Consider the following 21730-nt stretch of genomic DNA (forward strand, 5'->3'; position numbering starts at 1 on the left):
ATAGGCATAAGGCCAAGCTAGATATAGGATAAGGCCAGGTACTAAGGAAAGTACTCAGGTTGGGCAGACTGGATGGGCCTACTGGTTCTTATCTGCCGTCACTTTCTATGTTTCTATGTTTGTCATACCCAATTACTAAACACATTTTTTAAACAATAGATATTATCATTATTATTAAGAATGCTCAAAAAATATTATGTGGTGGCTATTGTATTTTAGATATAACCAGGTAGACCAGTCTGCCTATGGATCTAGCAATATTGTCGTTTTTTTTATTATTATACTTTATTTATAAAGCACCAACAGATTCCGCAGAGCTGTACAAAGAGGAAACTGATAAAGATAACAACAAATACAATACAGCAACTGACATACAGATACAAGAGGAATGAAGGGCCCTGTTCCCTTATTTGTATTGTGCCTACATTTTATATAGTTATTAGTTCCATGTATATGGAATGTGGAGTTAGCTAACTGCTCAGATACCTCGTCCTCTACATCTTACTATATTGAGAATGAATATGGTAATTACACATCCTTTATTATAGGGGCAGTCATGTTTTTAATACTTTGTTCCCTTTAGAAAAATGTCTTCCAAAAATAATTTTGGGTAATTAAATCATTGTTCAACAGTGTATTGGTCTGCACCATAATATAAATCAAGTAAATAAAAAAATAAATAAAATATAAAAAAGAAAACAAAGAAAGAATCAAGAGAGAAAAAATTATGTAATAGAGGAACTGTTGCAATAGTACCAGTTGGTAGTGTTCCCTAAATACAAAAAAGAAGACTGTACAAAATCTATAAATTGCGGTGTGTGCGCTAGCTCCAAAACAAATAAACAGGTTACAGAGTATAAAAAAAATATATATAATAGATGCGTATTGCATCAATATTTAAAATACATAATTGAACATATAAAAAGCAATTGATATCAATATACAATCAATTTGCAAAGCAAATACACAAATGCCAGTGACCTGACGCGTTTCACCCTCAAGGGCTTCTTCAGAGGATTTTTAGAGCTGGCTTAATAATATGGACACTATAACCTTTAAGGCCTGCTTTGCAGATTATAAGCAGTGTAGTATTGCCGGATTCAGTATAGTGCAGCTTGATTTAGTTCAAAACTGTGTATATCCCTCACCAGGTTCAATTCTATTTTAAAAGTGGGGCATTCGCAGAGGTCTACTCGCTACCCAGATTGTAGCGTCATCAAAGAGCATACCTGGTTAAACCATTGTTAGTGTGAAATAAGGGTCAGGTGAGAGGGTGATGGTGCGTAGACATTATTGTCTTCTGCAAGAAGAACGTTGTGTGTTATACAATCTTTGCTGTTTTGAAAGGTTTCCTTGCCCACTGGTCCATGTGTTATGCAGGGCTAGCTTATCCCTTTTTTGTGTGGATACAGGGGTTCAGTTTCTGCTGATGTTCCCCATGTTTTAGCACTCGGTGTCTCAAAACTGTAACGTCAGCTGGACATCCTCTGGTAGGAAGAAGGCTGATTGTCTTAGCACTGTTAATTGTATAGGTGTGAAGTGTTTCCCCTGTTATTGTGTGAGTTAGCCCTTGTCTTAAGACCCCCTGTAGGTATGACAAGGTGTCACTGCTGCATACCTAATTATCAATTACACAACAGGTAGCTGTTAATCCTGTGAGCTCCTGTTATCCCTGTGTCCTGGCCATTGTCTGTCTCAAGTCAGTTATATGTCTATCATCATTCCACGTCTACGTCCCCAATTAATGTAATTATTTATGTCTCATTTCATTCTGTCCTTCCCCCCGGATATTGTGTTGCAGGATTTGATCTAATTACTTCCTTCCTGACATGGTAATTAGATCATGTGATATTTGTCTTGCCCCTTTCCTTACTTGTGTATATATAGATCTGTCTTTGGTTTTAAAAAAGGAGTCCTGTTTTCACCTCAACATGAGTTGTTGCCTGATGTTTGGGGTGGGCTGTAGCCACGCTGTGTAGCTAAGCTTTGGATAGCCACAGCGCCAATGCAGCTTCAGTGCAGTGACGTCCCCCCTTCTATCTACAACTCTGGTTCTGCCTGGCGCTGAAGGGGTTACTTGTTGGTGGGAGGAAGCCGGGGTACAGGTCGGTCCCGTCACAGAAGCCACATAGAAGTTGCTGTCAAGAATAAGAAAAAGTACATTGAAGAGGACTTCTTGAAGGGTAAACTGAATAATACAACACAAAATTGGACCACACAAAATTGGTCTAATAAATCTGGTTAACTCCATTTTCTTTTGAATGGCCTGATGAAATTCAGTAATACAATGGATCTTAGGTTGGGCAGATAAGGCCTTATGGGAATCTATAGCATGGGTTAAAGAGCCCCAAGAGTCCGATTTTGGGCTTTGGGTCTGTAAGAGGTGGTGGGCCCATGCTTGAGGTTCACCAGAAATTACACTTATTATTCCATACAAGTCCATACAATAAGCAGGGGGTTGACAGAGAATAAGACTTCACAGGCAGTTATGAAAGTATGATAAATAACTTATTTTACAAAATGCTAAATGACTCTGCCTTTGGGTTACCTGAAATTTGAATCCAAAGTAACAAGTGCCATGTGTGTCCTTATGTTAAAGCTGTGCAAAGGCCTCTGCATTATTGGAAATATTCATGCAAACACCAAACAATTTTTTTTCATTAGATTGGGAAGTACTTGATACACTATTTCAACATTAAAAAAAAGCAGCATGCTGTAAATGTTGTATGGGTGTTATTTCCTTACAGGTTGTGGTTATAATTTGTACAGCCTTGCATTTTTTTTTTATTTTGCAAGACTCTGTGGAAATGTCTCATGTATAGTCGGTGAAAACTTAAATCAATCACAGATATTTATAAAAACGAAGCAATCCTTTACCCTTGAATTTTGATAAGTTGTGATTTTGCCAAAACTTATTATATAGTGTTCATTAAATTTATAATACCAATCTGTCATTTTTTGTGTGAAAAAGAAATTACTCTATCTTTGAATTCTATGGGTTTACATATCAGGACATAATAACAATCTGCTTCTTAGCAGGTCTAAAAATTAGGGAAATACAACCTCAGGTGAACAACAATACACGACCGTGTCATGAACAAAAATAAAACCAAATTGGAGAAGCCATGTGTGAAAAACTAAGTACACCTTGTGATTTAATTGCTTGTAGAGCCACCTTTAGCCGCAATAACTTGAAGTAATAGTTTTCTGTACGACTTTATCAGTATCACACATTGTTGTGGAGGAAATTTGTCCCACTCTTCTTTACAACGTTGCTTCAGTTCATTGAGGTTTTGTCGGCCTTTGTTTATGGTCTTAAGTTCCCGCCACAGCATTTCAATTGGGTTGAGGTCTGGACTTTGACTGGGCCATTGCAACACCTTGATTCCTTTCCTTTTTAGACATTCTGTTGTAGATTTGCTGGTATGCTCGGGATCATTGTCCTGTTGCATGACCCAACTTAGGCCAAGCTTTAGCTGTCAGACAGATGGCCTCACATTTAACGCTTGAATACTTGGTATACAGAGGACTTTATGGTCGACACAATGACTGCAAGGTTCCCAGGTCCTTTGGCTGCAAAATACACCCAAATCATCACCCCTCTACTGCCACACTTGACAGTTGGTATGAGGTGTTAGTGCTGATATGCTGTGCTTGGTTTTCAGTTTTTCAGTAAACATTGGCCATTGTGGCCAAACATCTCCACTTTGGTCTCGTCTATCCAAAGGACGTTGTTCCAGAAGCCTTGCCGTTTGTTCAGATGCAGCTTTGCAAACATAAGCCGGGCTGCCATGTTCTTTTTAGAGACCCTTCCAAACAAACCATACTTGTTCACTCTTTTTTCTAATTGTACTGTCATGAACTTTAACATTTAACATGCCAACTGAGACCTATAGCGTCTGAGATTAAATTTTTTGCAATTTCTCTGAGCATTGCACGGTCTGACCTTGGGGTGAATTTGCTGTGATATCCATGCCTGGAACATCTTAAATGTTTTCCACTTTTTAATAATCTATCTCACTGTAGAATGATGGACTTGTTTTGTTTGGAAATGGCCTTATAACCATTCCCAAATTGTTGGACAGGTACAATTGCTTCTCTAAGATCATCGTGGATTTCTTTCATCAAAGGGCCTGAGGGTAGGATCAAAGCTTGGCATAGAAATCACCTATTACCTATTGCCTTCTCTGATGAAAATTCTAGTTCTGAGGAAGACACTGGTGAAGCCAATACGAATTCTAGCATACAGCCTCTTTCAGAAACTGACTCAGACAACCCTGGAGAAGGTCCCAGTGGGACATCGCCAACTACTGATAAAGAAGAAACTACTGCTTCCAGCCCCGAAAGAGATTGGTGGACAGTGCCAGAAACACAGTCGGTGTCTCCTACCTCTACTCCCTCTCCTTCTTCCTCCTCATCCGGATTGAATGCTGAGAGTCCCAGCTTTGTTCTCCATCCACCAGTTAGGGACTTTAACGCTATGGAAGGATCTGGGCAACCACAGAGCAACCTGGGGAGATGCAGAAGAAATAGGAGACCCCCAAGATTCTTGACCTATGATACCATTGGGCAACCCACCTATTCTCAGGACCCCCACACTTGCACTAAATTAATCAATGTATTGCATGTTTTGACTGAAATATTGAATGATAGAACTTCCTTGTATTAGATTTTGTTGTACCATCTTGTAAAACCGTATGATAGATTGCTCTTGCCAGTGGAAGGCAAGAATTTTACAGAGGGGATGATGTAACAGATTTTGCTGTTATTTTGCTGTTTGCTTTAAGTTGGAGATTTTGAACTTTGCCCTTTTTTCCATGTCATGTAAGGAGGAGGGGCTAGAGTGGCAAGAAGAAGAGGACAGGGGTGAAGCCATGTTCTCTGGCTCTGCGGAAAGAAAGTGTATTCCTACTGGGTTTTTTTCTTCTGATTATCCACTTCTGCTGGGACATTGAAATAAAAGCAAGGGAGGTCTAATGCTCTGCAAGTGCAAGAGTTTGAAGACTGTCATTCTATGTTCAGCTCCCTGCAGATTCTGCAACCTTCTGCAATTTTCACAGCCTGTCAGCAAAAGAAAGAGAATGGAGGGCAGAAGCAGGATAGCAGTCCTTTTTGCTGGACCTCTGGTTCCTTCTGGTAAGGTGCACTCACAGCCCTGTCAAGGACCAGGGGAATCTGCACCTAGCCAGTTTTCCTTGTTTGTTAGAAGTGGAGATATCTACAGTTACAGGTGTCATTCCAAGGTACTATCTTCAGAGATTACTTCAGACTTTTGCCTCATTGTATCTGGGTAGCGCTACCAACATCTAAGGGCCCCAACGTTGTGCACATAAATTACCTGCAGGTACCCATGAGTTTTTTTTTCATGTTATTAAGGGAAGTTTATTGGCTGCATTCCGGCTGCTTAAGACTCTTGTGACTGTATTATTCCTATACCAGGGACTTTATCATCATTGCACATTAGCCAGGAACTGCATGTTTATTTCTGCTGTTATATGTGTATCTCTTTAACCACAATATAGCCTGTATTTCCATGGCTGTACTTATTTCATGTCTTTGAGGTTTTATTAAGTGGAGGGTACTCATCTACTCAGTGGGGTGGGTTTTCCTATACATAGAAGTTGCACTGAGTGGAGGCACTGTGTTAGAACAAGATGTCCCGTTCTCCCAACTATGGCGGAGGCTCAGGATCCCTGTCAGCGTCAGAAGAAGATGTAACTTCTGCCAACTACCGTTTGTCGCCAGGAGTTGGTGCAGAAAGGGGTTACGTATAAATTGTATTATTATTGCTTTTAACTTTACTGGCTAACTTAATTGTATTAGATGCTGAGGTTTCCTCTTCAGGATAGTATATATTTGAAGACAGGAAATGTAACAGCAATTCTTTTTTGCATTTTGATTAAGAGGATTAACAGCTTTATTTTCATGGGGTACATAATAGTATCTTTCAAGTGATATTGAATTGTACTGTGTTGTGTGGCTGAGAGTAGTGGATGGGTACTGTATGGCGGAGTCTGATAACTGGCTAGGAATAGAGTGTGTGTGCGGTGAAGTGTGATCTGTGTGGCTGCGAGTGGTATGTGGCATAGTAAGAGACTGGCAGTGGAATGGGCCTTATGTCTAGGTTAGTGTTTATGGTACAGTGTAATTTGTGGCAGAGTGTAGTTTGTGTGGTTAAGTCTGACTTGACACATACATACACACACACCTATTTTTTACCTCCTGCTTCCAGACTGTCCCTCAAATTTTGAGATGTGTGGCAACCCTAGTGCAAAATTAAAAGTAGTAGAAAAAGCAATTTCCATACCAAGGAAATTCCCAGAGTAGACTATTTGTATCTTCCTCTTTTATGGTGGTGTGAATGTGTTCAGAGGCCAGTGTTAGCCATGTGTAGGGAATAGCTAGCCCCAAATAGACTTGAATGGGCCAGGAGTGGGTAGAAAGTAGGATAGCAAGTAAGTGGGAAATGGACAGAAACAAGTCAAGGAGCAGGTATGATCAGCCACTGTTTCCCTGCTTGGAGATCAGAGAAAATGGCCCAAGGAAGAAGTGCTCCTGGTCAAACCCCGCTAGTTTCTGGGTATAGTATTCTATATATGCAGGTTGCTCATTTTTGAAACAATATGAGCTTTAAGTGTGTGCGCTGGGGGTTAAGATGTGTTGTTATACATAGTGTCGATGTGACTTCAGCAATGACCACAAAGCATGTTGTGATGTCACGGCTCCAGCCACCAATTATAGCAAATACTGGGAATGTTGGGCTCCGTTTCAGGCAGAACAGAGTCTCCTCTGCAACTTGATCTGCTACTGATGTTTACAGAAAACACAGGGTGGAAAAGAGGAAGATATGGAGAAAAGACAATGAAGTAAAAGCTTAAAAAAATGTAATAAACAAAAGAGGAAAAAAAGAACAAAACTGTTACTTTTACATCCATAATATGGCATCAAAAATATCTTTCATTTTTGACGTGGTGTTTAATTTTTTTAAAGGGACATTTTACTAAAATAAGGCATTACGTGGTTTATTGCAGTTTTCTTTCTGCATGTAAGATAGTGAAACCTCAACAGTATATTTCCTTATTTAAAAGTGTGTATGAATAAAGTGACACTCAAAAACACCTATAAAAATCACTTAACGTTATTAGGATTCTGAGCTTTGCACATGGAGCACAGAAAAGGAGCACAGAAAACACTCAATATGAGGTAACAAGCTACCTTATTCATGTAAGTTTCTGTGTCTTATTCAGAGGAGCTCTGATCTAAACACTAGAAAACAATCAAGTCTAATCACAAACATCTCTGCAGAGAAACCTTAACCATAGGACTGAACAACTTACTGACATAAAGGTTATACAAAAGCCAAACCATAAAATGAGATCGAACTATAGTATTAAAGAGAAAAAAAACAGGCAAAGTGGACACAGCCTGGTCTGATGTCATGATCACGAGGTCAAAAAGTTACATAATATGAGAAAAACAAAGTCTACTCTTTTTTTTTTTTTACAGCCAAGCCTCTTTACTCATCACAATGTTGATATGGACAAACAAATAATTTATAATAAATGAGGAATCTCACTGAACCCCATAATCTGTGACCTCTGTGTGAATTAAAATGGTCACGTTTCTTAGTTAAATTGATAGAAAGTGTTACATTGTAACACTTTCTATTACACATTTCACGAAGTTGGTTAGAGATAGGAGTGCTGCAAACTGCAAATATGGTACACATTTACCAAATATTTAAACAAATACAACAAGTGTTGTTACTGATATTGTAACAAATAGGCATTTTACATTACGTAGTTTTTGTTATATTGTAATATATGTAAGCGCACACCTCCCGTATACTTTGGTATATACAGTAAATGCTCTGTATGCACTGTTGGCAATCAGGATGTGGTTAGAAACCCAACACTCCTTTTTAAATGACAATGGCTGATCATTTTAGTGAAGTAGCACTCCTACAGTACACAGAATGTAATATTCTTTTTTTGTAATATGTTTAAACATTTATTGTTCATTAAAGTGAATGAGGAACAAATACAGATCATGTGAAAAAAAGTTGGATGCTTCTTTAGGAATCCTATATGACAATTACTGAGATGGTATAAATAGTGTTTGCGTTAAACCAGTTCTGTGGATTTGGATATTTAGGAATAAACTGGGGGACTGACTTTATAAGACCTCCTTATTATTTCCATTACGTTCTAGATGACTGCGAGAGCATTATTGTGAAGACTAGTTCAATAGATCACAAGTTTCCAATTTTTCATTTTTAAGATGGTTTTGTCTCTTTGTTTACTACGTGAATTTGAAACACTCTTCCCAGGGCTTCCAGGAAGCTATATATGAAATATGATCAACGTATCCTCCCTTTCTTAAATTGCCTATGACTATAACTATCTTTTACAAACAATATTATGTCTCCCTACACAAGACAAAATGTATAATATAGCTAAAGCCGGAAAACACTCGAATATCAAATTTTACTTGTGTAAAATGTCAAATGCCTACAAGAATGAAGACACGAGATACTTTTCAAGCATACAAATGAAAAGATAAATAATGCCTAAGACAGTGACAGCACCTTGCTATTCAGGATTTACAAAATGATTTAATATTTGGTGATCAGCCTTAGAGATCTGCATACACCCTTGGCTGTTTTTCGGCCAGTGTCTAATCCTGATGTCAGCACAGAGAACATGCAGCCCTGGGAGGAGGTAATCCATCTTAATGCAGATCCTAGGAGGCTTGATGTGGGTCACTGTCCATACATATCAAATGGATAGGTGATAGTATAAATGCATGGTGTCTTCCGACATATTGTTAATGGGGATACCAATTTTTATTGCGGTGGATAACATTGGAGCATCCATTATTTGGTGTCTTGGTTAATGTTTTCTCACTTGCAAACTCTTTATATTGGTCTTTGAGACCACCCATGATTACATAGGTTTCTGGTGGAAAAACTTTATTTATTCACCTGCCGGCAGTTGCAGAAGAATTCCAGAATTCAAATACAAATTCTGTAACAATACTTTGCAGTATGACTTGCCCAGCTTAAGATAGGCAAATGCAATTTTAATCTTATGTAAAACAAGTTTCAACAGCTAGCTCATTTGGTTAATAGGGTCAGTTTTTTTTTTTACCGATTTTCCTACTGATTAAGCATATTATAAGCTCTTAAATCCCCACCTTAGGGCATATGATGACTGGAGTGTCCCTCTAAATTTGAGTACTGTAGATACTTGATATCCATAATATGATAAAAAAATGATCCCTGTGTCAAGTGGTTTTCTTAGTATAGGAACCAATGGAATGGTTGTGTTGCTTGGGTCTCTCTATTGATTGTTATTGAGATAAGACCAATGAAACTATGCAGCCCAACGCGATTTAAGTACAGAGATAGTTCGTGTGATGATTTGACATGTATGGTTTGTCTTGCACCATAAACAGTTCCTTAATACACTTCCTGATTGAGTGTAATAACTATCCATCAGTGATACATTTTACATAGAAATGTATAAATATACCTACTTCCTGGATCCAATATATATATATATATATATATATATATATATATATTAAGGTCTAATCTAAGCCTATATTTCATAAACATATTAAAGCAATACCTAACCAACCTATAGTAGGTGATGTGCCTGGTTTCACCTCAATTGCTAATGAACATTCGTGCTGAGCTGTGGATCGCGGTAGGCAAGTGAGGTTCTGCTGCTTATGCGTCCATCAAGTTTACTGCTCAAACTAAATGTTATTAAATTATCGGGGAAGATTAAAGAATCTCAATATGTATAGCTTGTAGGAGAGATAGAAGACATGCGATATAACTATTTAAATATCTAATGGGATTTAACAAAGTGCAGGAGGGGAATTTATTTTGAAGGAGGAAGAATATTAGCAAAAGATGTCAGTCTAAAACTAGAGGGTCAGAAGTTTACATGTAAGAGCGTTTTAGTTACAGAGAGGGTGGCAGATAAATGGAAAAGCCTTCAGAAGTGGCAGAGGCTAAAACAACATGTATGGGAAAGGCATAAAGCTATCCTGGATCTAAGATGACACCAACGACTGATTAAGGTCTGAGTCTTTACAGCATGAAGAAACAGGCAGATTAGATGGGCAAAATACATAAATGAGTATTTTTTTAACAAATTGTTAGGGCTGTAAGAGTAATAGCATCATTCTCCTTAATTACAAATAATGCTACTAAAATACAAGACGTTTTAGGGAAACGGTAGTCAGGGACAGCAATTAAATAGAGAGATGTCAAAAACTGTAACAGAGCAAAAATAACACAATGATGTAGCCATAGTGGAGGAAATGTGTTACAACACAGTCTAGCCAATCAGCTCAGCTCCAAGCCTCAAACCAGGAAACCTTTGTAAGAGCGGTGACAATGACAAGTTCTCTGCACAATCTCTCACTGTTTTCCTTTCCGTTCATAGGATACAACTATAAATGTAAAGTCCCTTGCGGCGAGGTTTAACGGGGTGTCTAGTCCCATGGAGGATTCGGAGAGTTCACCAGGGCACCCTGCTCTAAAGGTCATACAGGCAAGAAAAGCTGGCTTTGAAAAAAATTCCTCCTCTGTTCCAGGACTTCTACCCATAAAGCCTGCGCCACCAAAACCTCTTCAAGGACTTAAACCTGCAGCAGATGAAGTGAAACCTCCGTTTGCAAAACCCAATGTGGGACTTAATAGAAATGGCGGATCATTTCATGTATCTAAAAAGGAAATGGAAGCAAAAAGTGCATGTCTAAAACCAACAGGATTTAAACCTACAGATCTACATAAAGAGGAACCAACATCCCAATTCCCAAAACCAACTGGGTATAAGCCTTCACCTTGGGCCCAACAAGAAAACAAGTTAAGTGATATCAAGTCAAAATTTCAGCCTGCTCCTAAGGAAAATGAAGAAAAACCTATATTTCCCAAACCGTCAGCCCTAAAGGCACTCAATGCAACCAGTGTTGAGAGTGAATTGAAACCTTTATTCCCCAAAAAGACACAGCCTGGGACAAAACCTCCTCTGAATGCCAATGCCTCTCCAAGTGAAAACACTGTGTCCAAAAATGCTTTTGTGGCCAAAACATTTTCATCTTCTCTTGAAAATAAGCAATCAAAGCCATCCAAAGAACCAGCTGAAATCAGTGAAGCATCAAGTTCTGAATCACAACCTTTTCCTGGGGTGAAATTAAGACCAACCGGACTCAAACCCATCCCAAGCCCAGTTCCAAAGCAGGATGATGAGAAACATAATGATGACACAAGGCCAACTACTGCAAGAGATATTTTCAACAAAGCAAGCCAAGATAATAATTCAAGGTTCTCAAAAACACAACAAATAGGTCAGGTGGTCAGTGCTTGGGACAAATCAAAGGAACAGAAGGATCCTTCTGAACCAAAGAGGAAACCTCTGCCGCCATTGTTTAAATTAGGTCCTGCACCTCAGAAGCCACCCAGGCCACCAAAGGTAGACCTGGGACGATTTAAAAATGCAGGTGGAAATGGTAGGTTCTATTTAATAATTTGTATGTATCTATATTTATCTTTATGTTAATTAAAATATACGTACACTACTGTGCAAAAGTTTAAAAAATGTTACGTAAAAAGCATTAAAATGACATGGAATGGATCAGGAATCCAGCACAGATGGGGTTAATGCTGTAAATGACTATTGTAGCTGGTTTTTAATGGAATATATTCGTGTACAGAGGCCCTTTATCACTCCCATCACTCCTGTGTTCCAATGGCCCTTTATCACTCCCATCACTCCTGTGTTCCAATGGCCCTTTATCACTCCTATCACTCCTGTGTTCCAATGGCCCTTTATCACTCCCATCACTCCTGTGTTCCAATGGCATGTTGTGCTCACTAATTCAAGTTTGCATTGTAAAGGGTAATTGATCATTAGAAATACATTTTGCAATTACATTTTCCATGAAAAAAGGCTAAGTGACCCCAAACCTTTGAACAGTAGTGTATATATATATATATATATATATATATATATATATATATATATATATTATACATATGAGAAATGATAAATATATGTTTTCATAAAAATATTCCTCAAATATCCTATCTACCAAATGGACTAGCAAATTTATATTTCCTGAAACCATATTCATATATAAAACCTAATTTACTAAAATGCAACATTAAACGTAATTTGGGGAATAGATCAATAGCCAGTTTCATATTTATTTTTATGAGAGAAAGCTCTGCATTTTCTGACCTTTCTTATTCCAAGTACCACTAGTAACAGCTACAGTGTAGGGCGACAGGACCCCTGAACTGCTGGTTTCCCCATCAAATACCCCTGTAAAAACATGTATTTAAGTACCCCACATACTGCCATATGTGTCAAGCACGGCACGTATTGAAGAACACTGCCCTGTAGGAACTGGGTGCATTTGTTAAATGATTTAAAGTGGAAATGTAAAAAATTATCTAACAAAAATGATTACACAGACTTTAGTTACATCGACAGTAAGCCAGGTAAGCCTGTACGTCATTATTATTTATTGTTTTATATAGCGCCATCAAATTCCATAGCGCTGTATTCATTGAAACATAGTGTGGGATACCGCCTCGTGTACTGTGCAACAGACACCAGGTTTTTCTAATTATGTTTGATGATGATAAGTAGCTTGAGTCTTGTCTAAACCTTAATTGGTGTTAAATGTGGTTAAAAATGCATACTTTGCAGTTCAGTCCTGCAACAAAACCCAAAGTAGTGGTTGCGGATTTTATACTACAACCGCTATACAAAAACTCAATCTAAATCAATAAAAAATATCTTCTATTAAGCATTTCGTAGAAACACAGAATTTCACAGCAGGTAAGAACCCTTCGGCCCATCTAGTCTCCATGTTTTTCATGTAAAGGGTCAAACCTTAATCAGTTGTTGGTGTCATCTTAGGTTCAGGTAGCTTTAGGCCCATCTCGCGCATGTTTAAATTCCCTCGCTGTATTAGGCTCTGCCACTTCTGCTGGGACGCTGTCCCAGTTATGTAGCACCCTCAATGGGGTCCATAGTGCAAATTACCGTATTTGCTCGATTATAAGACGACCCTGATTATAAGACGACCCCCCAAATCTTAATATTAATTTAGGAAAAAAAGAAAAAGCCTGAATATAAGACGACCCTATAGGAAAGAAGTTTTACCAGTAAATGTTAATTCATTTAAACACTTTTTTTTAATAAAAACTATGATTGAGAAAAATATTTTGGTTTTATTTCCTTCTATTTTCCAACCTGCCCCCCAGTTATGCACATCTGCCCCAGAAGTGCCTTATACCCCCTATATGCCACTGTGCCCCATGATATGCCTTTTAACCCTCTATATGCCACTGTGCCCCATGATATGCCTTTTAACCCTATATGCCACTCTGGCACTTAGAGGGTTAAAAGGCATATTATGGGGAAGAGTGGCATATAGGGAAGTTTAAGGCATTTCAGGAGGCAGAGTGGCATTAAAGGGGTTAAAAGGCATTTCACAGAGCACTCTGCCTCCAGAAATGCCTTACACCCCCCATTTAACACTCCCCCTCCCTCCTCCAAACTTACCGGTGCTTCTGAGTTGGGGGGGGCGCATAACACAGGAGGGTCCAGGTCCCCTGCATCTGAGCCCCAGGTGCTTAGTCCGAGCAGCATGTAGAGCTCCACGCGAATCGCGTAGAGCTCTACACGCTGCCCGGACTAAGCACCGGGGACTCAGAAGCACCGGTAAGTTGGAGGGGGCATAACACAGGAGGATGCAGGTCCCCTGCATCCTCCTGTGTTATGCCCCCCCCCTCCAGCCTACCGGTGCTTCTGAGTCCCCAGTGCTTAGTCCGGGCAGCGTGTAGAGCTCTACGCGATTGTATCGTGTAGAGCTCTACACGCAGCCCGGACTACGCACCGGGGACTCAGATGCACCGGTAAGTTGGGTCGGGGGTTAACACAGGAGGATCCCCAATGCTTAGTCCGGGAAGCGTGTAGAGCTCTACACGCAGCCCGGACTAAGCACCGGGGACTCAGAAGCACTGGTAAATTGGGGGGGGGGGTTAACACAGGAGGATCCAGGTCCTCTGCATCGCTGCGGGGGATCTGGATCTTAGTCTCATAATCAGACCTATTTGAGGTCTGATTATAAGACGAGGGGTATTTTTCAGAGCATTTGCTCTGGAAAAAACCTCGTCTTATAATCGAGCAAATACGGTAGTACTATCCCACATTCTAATTTACTGTAATAATTATAGCTTCTGATCCAATCATATGTTTTCCCTTTCGTACTGATATTTGACACGTAAACGCAACTGTGCTATTTTGTATAAATATTATTAGGCAAAAGCCAGCAAGAAATAAGTTTGGGGAAACTGACACATTTACTCTGATCCTGGCCTTTTCCATACAAGAAAACAGCCATGTAGCTTCTACATAATGACTTAAATAACCCACAGGGAACAGAAGCACAAAACAACCATAAAAATGTATACAAAAAGTACAAAAAGCAACACCAATCTGTGAAATGTTACTGTGTGAAATAATTTAAATTCAAACGTCTTGGACTGGTCTGGCATCAGCCAATTAAGAGCAGCTGCCCTTAATTGGTTGAGGCCAGAGGAGCCCCCTGACTGTGACCAATAGAGTCGCTCTTATGGACCCCAAAAAGTCTGGCACCAAAGCCAATGGTCTCCTCAAGCCAAATTGCTCCGAGGTGTACCTTGCTCTGCCCTTTGCCAGGAGGACTAAAATCCCCGCTCCTCTCAGGCCAAGTTACTAAGAGTGGTTGTCTCAGACTCAGACAACTCAGCAGCTGCCCTTCATTGGTTGATGCCAAAAGAGCCCTGCTGGCGACCACTAAAGTCGCTCTCAGGACCTTTAAAATCCTGGCGCCAAAGCTGCTGCTGTTACAGGGTTAACCTGGTATTAACCCCTGCTAGAAAACGAAGAGAAAAACGAATATATGTACACGTATATTTCACAATTACTATTTTTTGGGTGCTAAACCTGCAATTGGGCTAAACCTGCAATTGTTTGAGATCGATGGCGGTGTTTTTTTGTATGTATTTTTTGAAGAAAAGATCAAAGGGTTAAACAATAAAGACAATTTTTCATAGCATTTTTTTCTCATATTTACCAAGGGTACCAATATTAGTGGAGGGAACTGTATATGTAGAGGCATATAAGGTGCATAGTGTATAATATATACCCCACACCTAAATACATATAAAATAAATATAAATCCCAAAGGAATGCGGAATAAAGGGCAATGACATAGCTAAGGGTAAATACAGAAGTTGCAGTGTGGTTGAGCGCTTCAGGTAACAAAGTAAAGTCTTGAGGAAAGACTTTAAAAAGATTTTGGGATTGCTTTTATATCTGAATATAATCTGAATATAATATAAAAACATTAATAAAATATCTCTACACATTGGAATGTAGTCAAAGGTGATGAGAACCTAGGACCCATTTTACCAGAGAAACAAACAATCACCTTCAAACGAGCTCCCAACCGGAATTGGCCCCCAGTGTGATAAAGCGAGGATAGAAATAGACGGCACCAACTGGCTTAACGATAAAGCATAGGGGCAGCTGCAAGGCCTGTATGAATCAGGCTAGGAAATCGACGGGTTCACATCTAAAACCACAGAAAAACATATAAAATAAATGAAATTAGACATTTTAATTGCATGTGGGAAAGGAGTACAATATGTGGCAGGATTAAGCATTCACGGCTTGAAACATGTTAAGCCTTACAGTTTCCATTTCCCCGAGTGTCACTGGCATCTATTTGCACATTAAAATAATTAAATTCAAAATTAAAAATAAATTAAAGTCAGGTTATTCACCTGTGGTTGCACTCAGGCCACCCTGAAGGGTTTAATTGGCGATAAAGAGTTGGATACCATGGTATCAACAACAGAATTACAGAAGACAACAGGAGCGATGTTGCACAAGCTGACAGCTAGAGCTCTCATTCGAGATTAAGAAGATTTCTAGGGGAAGAAGATGAACATGAGCTGAATAAAAGACTAAAGAAGATGTTAATGGTCGAGCTCAGTAAAGAATATTCCCTTGTAACTCCGTTTACAAGCTTCATCGCAGTAGAAAAACGAGAAGCAGATGAAAGCCAACTGGACATTGAACCGAACATTCAGGAAATTATTGCTTCAGAAGATGTGGATTTCTTGCCATACATGGACTGGGACCCTACTTTTGACCTTCAAAGTGAATTAGTTGAAGAAACAAGGTTATGTTTAGATGTTGTGGAATGCTTAGCAGAAGAAGTTTATTGAAGGGATTTTGAGTCTGTGTGTTCGGATCAAGACCTCAAGGCCTCTGACTTCTTATCATCTCCACACTCACCTCCATATTCATAAAAACACGCACATATATTGAACACAGATACATGGCTATTATGGGGCAAAGATGCACATCACTTTTTTTTTTCAAAGTTGTCATGCTGTAATAGTGATCACTGATCTCAAAACCACCCCCTTAATCAAAATGTTAATGAAAAGAAAAAATACACCAGTATGCAATATTTCCTCTAATTTTTAGTTGTCGGTGTTTGTAGAAATCTAATGTTGTGCACTTCTTGTTCCTGTTACAAAAGTATTTGTGCGCTGAACGCTTCTGCAAATGTAGACCTGAAATTGTTTCAAGATAATTTTGGCATAGCCTCTTTCTCTCTCATGGCTAATAAAATCGTATCGCCATGTTTTACTATATTACAAGTATGAATGCAATCTATGAAGTTATGTATTTAGTCAATATTTCATTCTATACATTGAAGAAAAAAAAGAAAAAAAAATTAAATTAAGTGTCCTTGAATGGGGTGACCCGAGTGGAGACTACATCTCCCTTGAAGCTCATGCAGGCGCTGGATGAGTATGACTGCAACTTCCAGCAGCTGGAGTGCCAATTCCACCATACTCATACCATAATATCTGCATTGACCTGCCTCTCTCATGCCAGATGCAGAGATTGGCTGAGTAGAGTGGGAGTTGCAGTCCATAGCAAATGGTATTATGTAATACAACCACCATCATGCCAAGTCAGTTGGTGGCATGATGGGAGGTTATAAGGAAAGACAGCCTACTTCAATGCTACTTTCGTTATTTATGTCGGGAAGGGTCATTAATTCATTTTATTTAGAATTAATCCTTGTGAACTATATTTAAGTTATGTTATGGAAAGGGACACGTTCCTTCTATTTTTTGCTATTTGTTATCATATGTGTACTTGCTACAGGAATACAAGCAAACATATTGTGGCGAGCTTTATCTTTGCAAGCAATTTCCTGTCTTCTGCATGTTATTTTAGGAAAACTGCCTATTATCTTTATAATTTAATGAAAAATAGCTTATGAAAAAAAACATTTTCCCAAATCATAATTTTCTATTTTCCATTTTCATTCCCTATTTATTATATACAATGGGTGAAGCTATGATTTTTTTTCAAATGTCCAACCCCTTTTATATACGGTATATTATTTATTATTTAATATACTTTTATCACATTTGTGTGATTTCAGCTGAATTTAGATCTAAAAAAAGAATGAAAATCCTTTGTTCTAAAGGGGTTAAGCCTCTTCTTCCCATGAGAGAAGCATTTGTAAGCTGATTTCACTTCTCTCTTTTCTTTTAAACTGAACTGCGACAATGGGTTAGAAAAGTAAGAATAAGATATAAAGGATATACATCAGAGTTATGGGAAAACAATCCAGCATTAACGTATTGGAATGTTTTATGAATACTCTCCTTGTCTTCTGCTGCCGGTGGCTACAACTGAGTCCACCTCAAACCTGCTTTAGATATCCAGTGCCACCCCTCGGATTTAGAGCGCCAAATTATTAAAAAAAAATAAAATAATCTTCTAATAATGTTATTATATTGAATATTGTGCGTTTTTTACATTTATTTAATATTGCTAACAATAACCTGGCCAGTCTTACTGAATACACAGTTCACCTCAATTCAAAGAGCTGCGTGGCTTTAATATGATTTGGTGGCCTGGCTCAAAGCATGCATAGGTAAGGCTATTTTGCCAATAAATACATGGACTGGCAATCAAGCAAGCTGGAAAAATGCCCGTGGGACAGTGAGGCTGCCCTTATAGAGCCAGTTTAAATCCCCAATCCATCCCTGCTCCGATGTTTTCATTATTTCAGGCAAATGTCTTCTATTAAATACCTGAAACAATCATCTATCGGGTGCACATAAAGCTCCGAGCCCTAACAATGAGCCAAAGAATTATTATATTTTATTGTGTTGGATATTAGTTATATCCATGTATAATTATTTACTTTAGCCCAGTGTAATAGCGTAATCTGACTCACACCTGGACTTTACAAAGCACGAAAACACGTGGCAGAGTCATAGCACGAGATCGTGGGGACCCCAGCATGCTCTTTGGAGGGCCCATTTTTTCCCAGGACACATATACATTTCACATGTTACTGTGTGGCACATAGAAGCCACAGCCATGCAGTATGTGGGCTTTATAACTGAGAAACTAATTACCTTCTTTCAGTTTATGCGCCTCACATCCCTTCCAAAAAAATTACTGCAGTTTTTCTGAAGTAATACTGCAGTTTTTTGGACATGAAAAAACTGCAATACTGCACTTTTACTACAGTATTACTGCATATTTACTGCCGTTTTACTGCATTTGTACTTCACTGTACTGCAGTTTTACTGCAGTTATTTTTGTAAGGAAGTACAAATGCAATAAAGCTGCAGTACATTGAAGTACAACTGTAGGTTTGCAATATAAAAAAAGTGCAGTAATACTGCAGTAAAAGTGCAGTATTGCAGTTTTTTAATGTCCAAAAAACTGCAGTATTACTTCCGAAAAAACTGCGTCCTGGAATAAAATGGCAAATATGGCAACCCCATGTACATTCCTGGGACATTTTGGCTCTGGCTACCTGAAGCCCCCCGTGCGGGATGTGGCCAGGACTACCCAATGACATCCAGAGGTCACTAAGTGGCCCTGGCAATAGCCAGTTGACAACAAATGTCGTATCGGTGGCTGGTATATGCCCGACTGCATGTTAAGTTTTTATACTCTTGTAGCGCGCATGCCCCACTAATTCAGTTGGTGGCTGCGGTACCACATCTGCCGCTGGATGCCATCTGCCTGTTGAGCCATATGGCCCGTCCAAACCTGCCACAGAAAATGTGCATGTGTGATATCGGTTCACATGTTGGGTAGTTAATATTCAGCAGCCATTAGTCATTAGTGTCAGCTTCCAAGGACAAAGTCCTGTGGGTCCTGGTAGGAAGCTATGTTATGCAGGGTAAAGTATTTAAGGAACTTAATTTAATCAGTAGGCGTATATACTTCATATTACGTTAACCTGTAAAGGATGGGACAGGCTTATTATGTATGTAAACATGCCAAATACTTAAATACGTACACGTGTGTTACTTACACGTAACCGAATACAAAATATAAAAGTTGATTGTAGAATTAAGAATCATTTGTACGTTTTTTTGTAGATGATTTGCTTTAAGTGTTTTGTGTATCTGAGAATTTATAGCCATTCCCAGGAAATTTTGTGCAGTTTTTCTGTTATTTGAAATTATTACATAATTATCTGATTCTTGGACCGGCCGATTTGTGAATGGATCTTTGTTACTAACTTCCTCTTTTGTCATCTGTTTTTTTTATGGAAATTAATGTAAAATAACACTTTATGCTTAACATTGCTACTCTGCCTCCACACGCTAAAAATCAACTTGTAACTAGAAATTAATCTAAAATGAATGATTAGAGGTGGGTAAACACTTTTGTCTATATTTTTCCGTATCCACAGGGGTACACTAAGGCAGGTACAGCAGGCGCACAGCACCCAGGTGTCCCAGTAGCAGAGGTGCCCACCAGCGTCATGTAACATGGAGAAAGAGTGTTTGTGCGTATCTGTGCATATGGTATTAAAGTCGGTGTGTTAGTGTATGGAGTTAGAGTGTGTGTATGGGGTTAGCGTAAGTGCATGTGTTAGTATTGGGTGTTAGCATGTGTGTGAGTGGGTTAGTTTATGGTGTTAATGTAAGTATATGATAACAGTGTCACGGGTGAGGCAGAGTTTTTGTGTGTGTGTGTATGTATGTGTTAGTGTATGGTGAGTGAGTGGGTGTTAGAGCAAGTGTTAGAATGGGTCGGTATGTATGTTAGCTACAAGGATTATTCAGTTATGTCCTGTTCCTGTATATGCCCCAGCGAAGCTACAGAATCGCTTCAGAGAATGCTACCTTTAAATATATAGAAACATAGAATTAGAACACAGACAAGACCCATTCGGCCCAATCTAATCTAGGGTGACCACACAAAATCCCGCAATGGGGCTTTAAATCCCGGGCAGCCTCAATCCAGGAATGAGAATTCTAAGTGAAGGAGGTCTCAGCCAATCAGGAGAGACCTCTCTGGATAGGCCCTCCTTCACACTGGGCTCAGTGTAAGCGCCAGCCAGCACTGTGTTTGGCTGTTTATGGCACTGTGTGTGTAATGTCTGGTAATAGAGGGGTTAATCCTCTGGATCTACTCCTGTCTGGTAATAGACAGGTTACTTATCTGAAACTGCTTATGTCTGGTAATTATTATATGTATATATTTTATTATATATTTTTTTATATATATGCTTTTATATGTGCTTATTTTTTCTTAGCGTATGATAGTTTGGAGACCTTTAACACAGGTCTTGTATCCCCACGCTTTGCAGTTGCACCGCCAAACAGCCTGTGGTTACTTTACTCACACGTGTTGACATTACCATTTTTGTGGCTGCAGGTGATATTATCTGTTGAAAGTCATTTAACACCATCGTATAAAAAACTAAACTGTGTGAGAATTGTTCTAGAACAACAAATGTAAGAGCCGCAATAAATAAAACGGAACGCTCATGCAGGGCCGGCCTTGCAGGTGTTAACATTCGTTGTTGCTTCGTGCAGATTATATTTTCAATTTTCTAATTATTTTTTAAAAATCATTTTAAATTCACCCGCTTCCTGTCTCAAATTACATTCCTTTTACAATTTACTACCTCTCCTACCGCAATCTAACCATCTTGCAACTGATCAAATCACACTGTACGTTACAAGAAAAGCAATGGTGCAGAGTAATTCATTATTATTATTATTATTAGCATTATTAGGAGAATTATTAGGAGAATACTAAGACATATATTAAAGGGACGGGAAGCATCTTCTTAAGGCCATTGCTATAGAGTGTCATATGTCCAAAAATGATCCTTCACGCTGTCAGTGTACAAACAAGTTCAAACATACTACTGTGGTTATTCTTCCAGTTGTATTTATTTAGTTTCTCCTATGAACTGTATCAGCAGATTTTAGTACTAGGAGTAGTGAAGAAAGTTTGGACCTCACAGGTAACTTGAAAAGAGGCAATTTTTGTTTAGCCCTTGCCATCGTATAGCCTAAATAATGTATGTAAGCCTGGTTCGGCACTTGCCATGAAACATTAATATCCTTGGAACCCAATGATGCATAGGTGAATGTTTCTCGAGATTCTGGTTAGTTTTTCCTTATAACCTTTGCTTTGTCAAATCCTCCATGAAAGACAGTTTTTGCTGCTTTTATTATTATCTTTTATTAATATATTTTAATGGATGCCACAAATCCCCTTCTGCTTCCTAAAAGTGCTTTTCCCCTTAGTATTAATGATGCTGATCTAATAAACATAGAAACATAGAACTT

General features: G+C 38.8%; 1 protein-coding gene across 1 annotated transcript in view; it reads left to right on the top strand.

Moving 5' to 3' along the window:
• Positions 1–3545: 3545 nt before the first annotated feature.
• Positions 3546–21730, top strand: part of FYB1 (FYN binding protein 1) — a 43193-nt gene continuing 25008 nt past the window's right edge. Inside the window, exons 1-3 of the mRNA XM_053454514.1 lie at positions 3546–3624; positions 4086–4618; positions 10461–11526. Coding sequence (XP_053310489.1) covers positions 3546–3624; positions 4086–4618; positions 10461–11526 — 1678 coding nt within the window. The remainder of the gene's footprint in view (positions 3625–4085; positions 4619–10460; positions 11527–21730) is intronic.

This window comes from Spea bombifrons, chromosome 1 (assembly GCF_027358695.1).
Source record: "Spea bombifrons isolate aSpeBom1 chromosome 1, aSpeBom1.2.pri, whole genome shotgun sequence".
Taxonomy (NCBI): Eukaryota; Metazoa; Chordata; class Amphibia; order Anura; family Pelobatidae; genus Spea; species Spea bombifrons.